Here is a 1,987-nt window from a genome sequence, read left to right on the forward strand (position 1 = left end):
GCTAGAATGCTGAAAAATTTAAAGACAAATTCATCCATTTATATAAGTAAAATAGAAATTTTCAATTCATTGGCTTATTAAAAAAATAAAAGAGATGATGTATGTGATATGCTTAGCTCAAAGAAATCCTTATAGTGATAAAATATTTCAAATGTGGTGGTTGCTATAGCAACAGTATCATGAATATTGTTATTTATTTCAAATCATTTTTTAGCACAACCCAAATCATAATTTTGAAGACTGGCTAAACTTCCTAGACAGGAAATCATTTTGCATTCATTCATCTCTAATCGATTGTGGAATGGAATAGAATTGACACAAACCATACATTTGGACATACACATGTTTTCCGTATGTGAATTGGGGAATGCCTCCTAGTTCAGATTAACAGGACAGGTGTAACTAAATTAGGGAACTTATAGTAAACATTCTGATAATGTGAGGCCCTGAAATACCAACTGAATTCCATATGCTAATGCCGTAGTCTCTTCATGGCATTTTTAATCTCTTTGTTTCTTACAGTATAAATAACTGGATTCAGGAGAGGTATGATGATTACATATAGTACAGCAAGAAACTTGTCTGCCCAGGTGATGCTGAATGGCCACAGATAGATGAAGATGCAGGGCCCAAAGAATAGCACCACCACCGTGATGTGGGCAGTGCAGGTGGAGAAAGCCTTGGATGCCCCATCTTTAGAGAAATGGCAAACAGTAAACAGAATATAAGAGTAGGAGATCAGCAACAGGATGAAGCAAATGGTTGTCAGTATTCCATTGTCTGCATTTATCAGCACTTCCAAAATATGTGTATCCATGCACGCTAGCTTGATCACCAATGGAATATCACAGAAAAAGCTGTCCAATTCCCTAGGTCCACAGAAAGGCAGCTTTACAATCATAGCTAGTTGACTTATTGAATGAACAAAGCCAATGATCCATGATGTCATCATTAACCCAATGTACATTTGTCTGTTCATGATGCTGGAGTAATGGAGTGGCTTGCAGATGGCCACATAACGGTTATAGGCCATTGACACAAGCAGCACCATCTCACTACCTCCAAATAAATGTCCAAAGAAAATCTGGCACATGCAGCCTCCAAAGGAGATGGTCTTTTTTTCCTTTAGAAAGTCCGTGATCAATTTAGGTGTAGTGACCGAGGAAAGGCAGAAGTCAATGAAAGAGAGATTGGCCAAGAGAAAGTACATGGGGGAGTGAAGATGGAGGTCAGCAATGATTAAGAGCACAACGAAGATGTTGCCTAAAATAGTGATCAAATAAAGCGAAGAAAATATCACTGGGAGGAAAACCTGGAGCTCCCGTGGATCACAAAGTCCCAGAATAATAAATTCAGACACTGCGGACTGTTTTACTTCTTCCATTTAGTCCAGCTTGTTTTAAACTCATCTGAAGACTGTAGTTGTTAGTTGCTATTGAGTTGATTCCTAGGCATGGTGGCCCTACGTGTGACAGAGTAGAAATGCTCCATAGAGTTTCCTGCCTATAATCTTTATTGAAGCATTCACCAGACCTTTTCTCCTGTGGACCGCTGGTAGGTTTAAACCATCAAACTTTAGATTATCCGTTGAGTGCAAGCTATTTGGACAAACTAGCGACCTTCATCTGAAAATAATGGCATTGAATTAGATTTTCTGAATAAACGGTATATGAATCCAGAGGATTTCTTATACATTGCTGATGGAAGTGTATTCTGGTATAATAACTTTAAAAAACAGTCTGGCCTTACCTTATAAAGTTCAACAATTACACATTCTATGACCCAGCAATTCTACCTTAGGAACATACCCTAGATGAATCTTCGTATATGTATATGAAGAGAAATTTTTCAGCATGTACACTGGTAGGACAATGTATGAATACATTATGAATCAACTGTGGTATATTCACATAATGGAATATTATTTAGAATCACAAAAAATGAAGTATAGCTATGTCAAATGATACAGGCGAATACTGGAAATATG

The 1,987-nt window shown here is 37.4% G+C and overlaps 1 protein-coding gene across 1 annotated transcript; it reads right to left on the minus strand.

The window, feature by feature from the left end:
* Positions 1-303: 303 nt before the first annotated feature.
* Positions 304-1,779, minus strand: LOC100655810 (olfactory receptor 4K3-like). The gene has a single exon (XM_003423477.3). The coding sequence runs from the start codon at positions 1,382-1,384 to the stop codon at positions 473-475; it is 912 nt and encodes a 303-aa protein (XP_003423525.2). The 5' UTR covers positions 1,385-1,779; the 3' UTR covers positions 304-472.
* Between the last annotated feature and the right edge of the window lie 208 nt (positions 1,780-1,987).

This window comes from Loxodonta africana, chromosome 10 (genome assembly GCF_030014295.1).
Source record: "Loxodonta africana isolate mLoxAfr1 chromosome 10, mLoxAfr1.hap2, whole genome shotgun sequence".
Classification (NCBI taxonomy): Eukaryota; Metazoa; Chordata; class Mammalia; order Proboscidea; family Elephantidae; genus Loxodonta; species Loxodonta africana.

Excerpts from the sequence above, each read along its gene's own strand:
- LOC100655810 (XM_003423477.3), bottom strand. The coding sequence starts at position 1,384 with ATGGAAGAAGTAAAACAGTCCGCAGTGTCTGAATTTATTATTCTGGGA.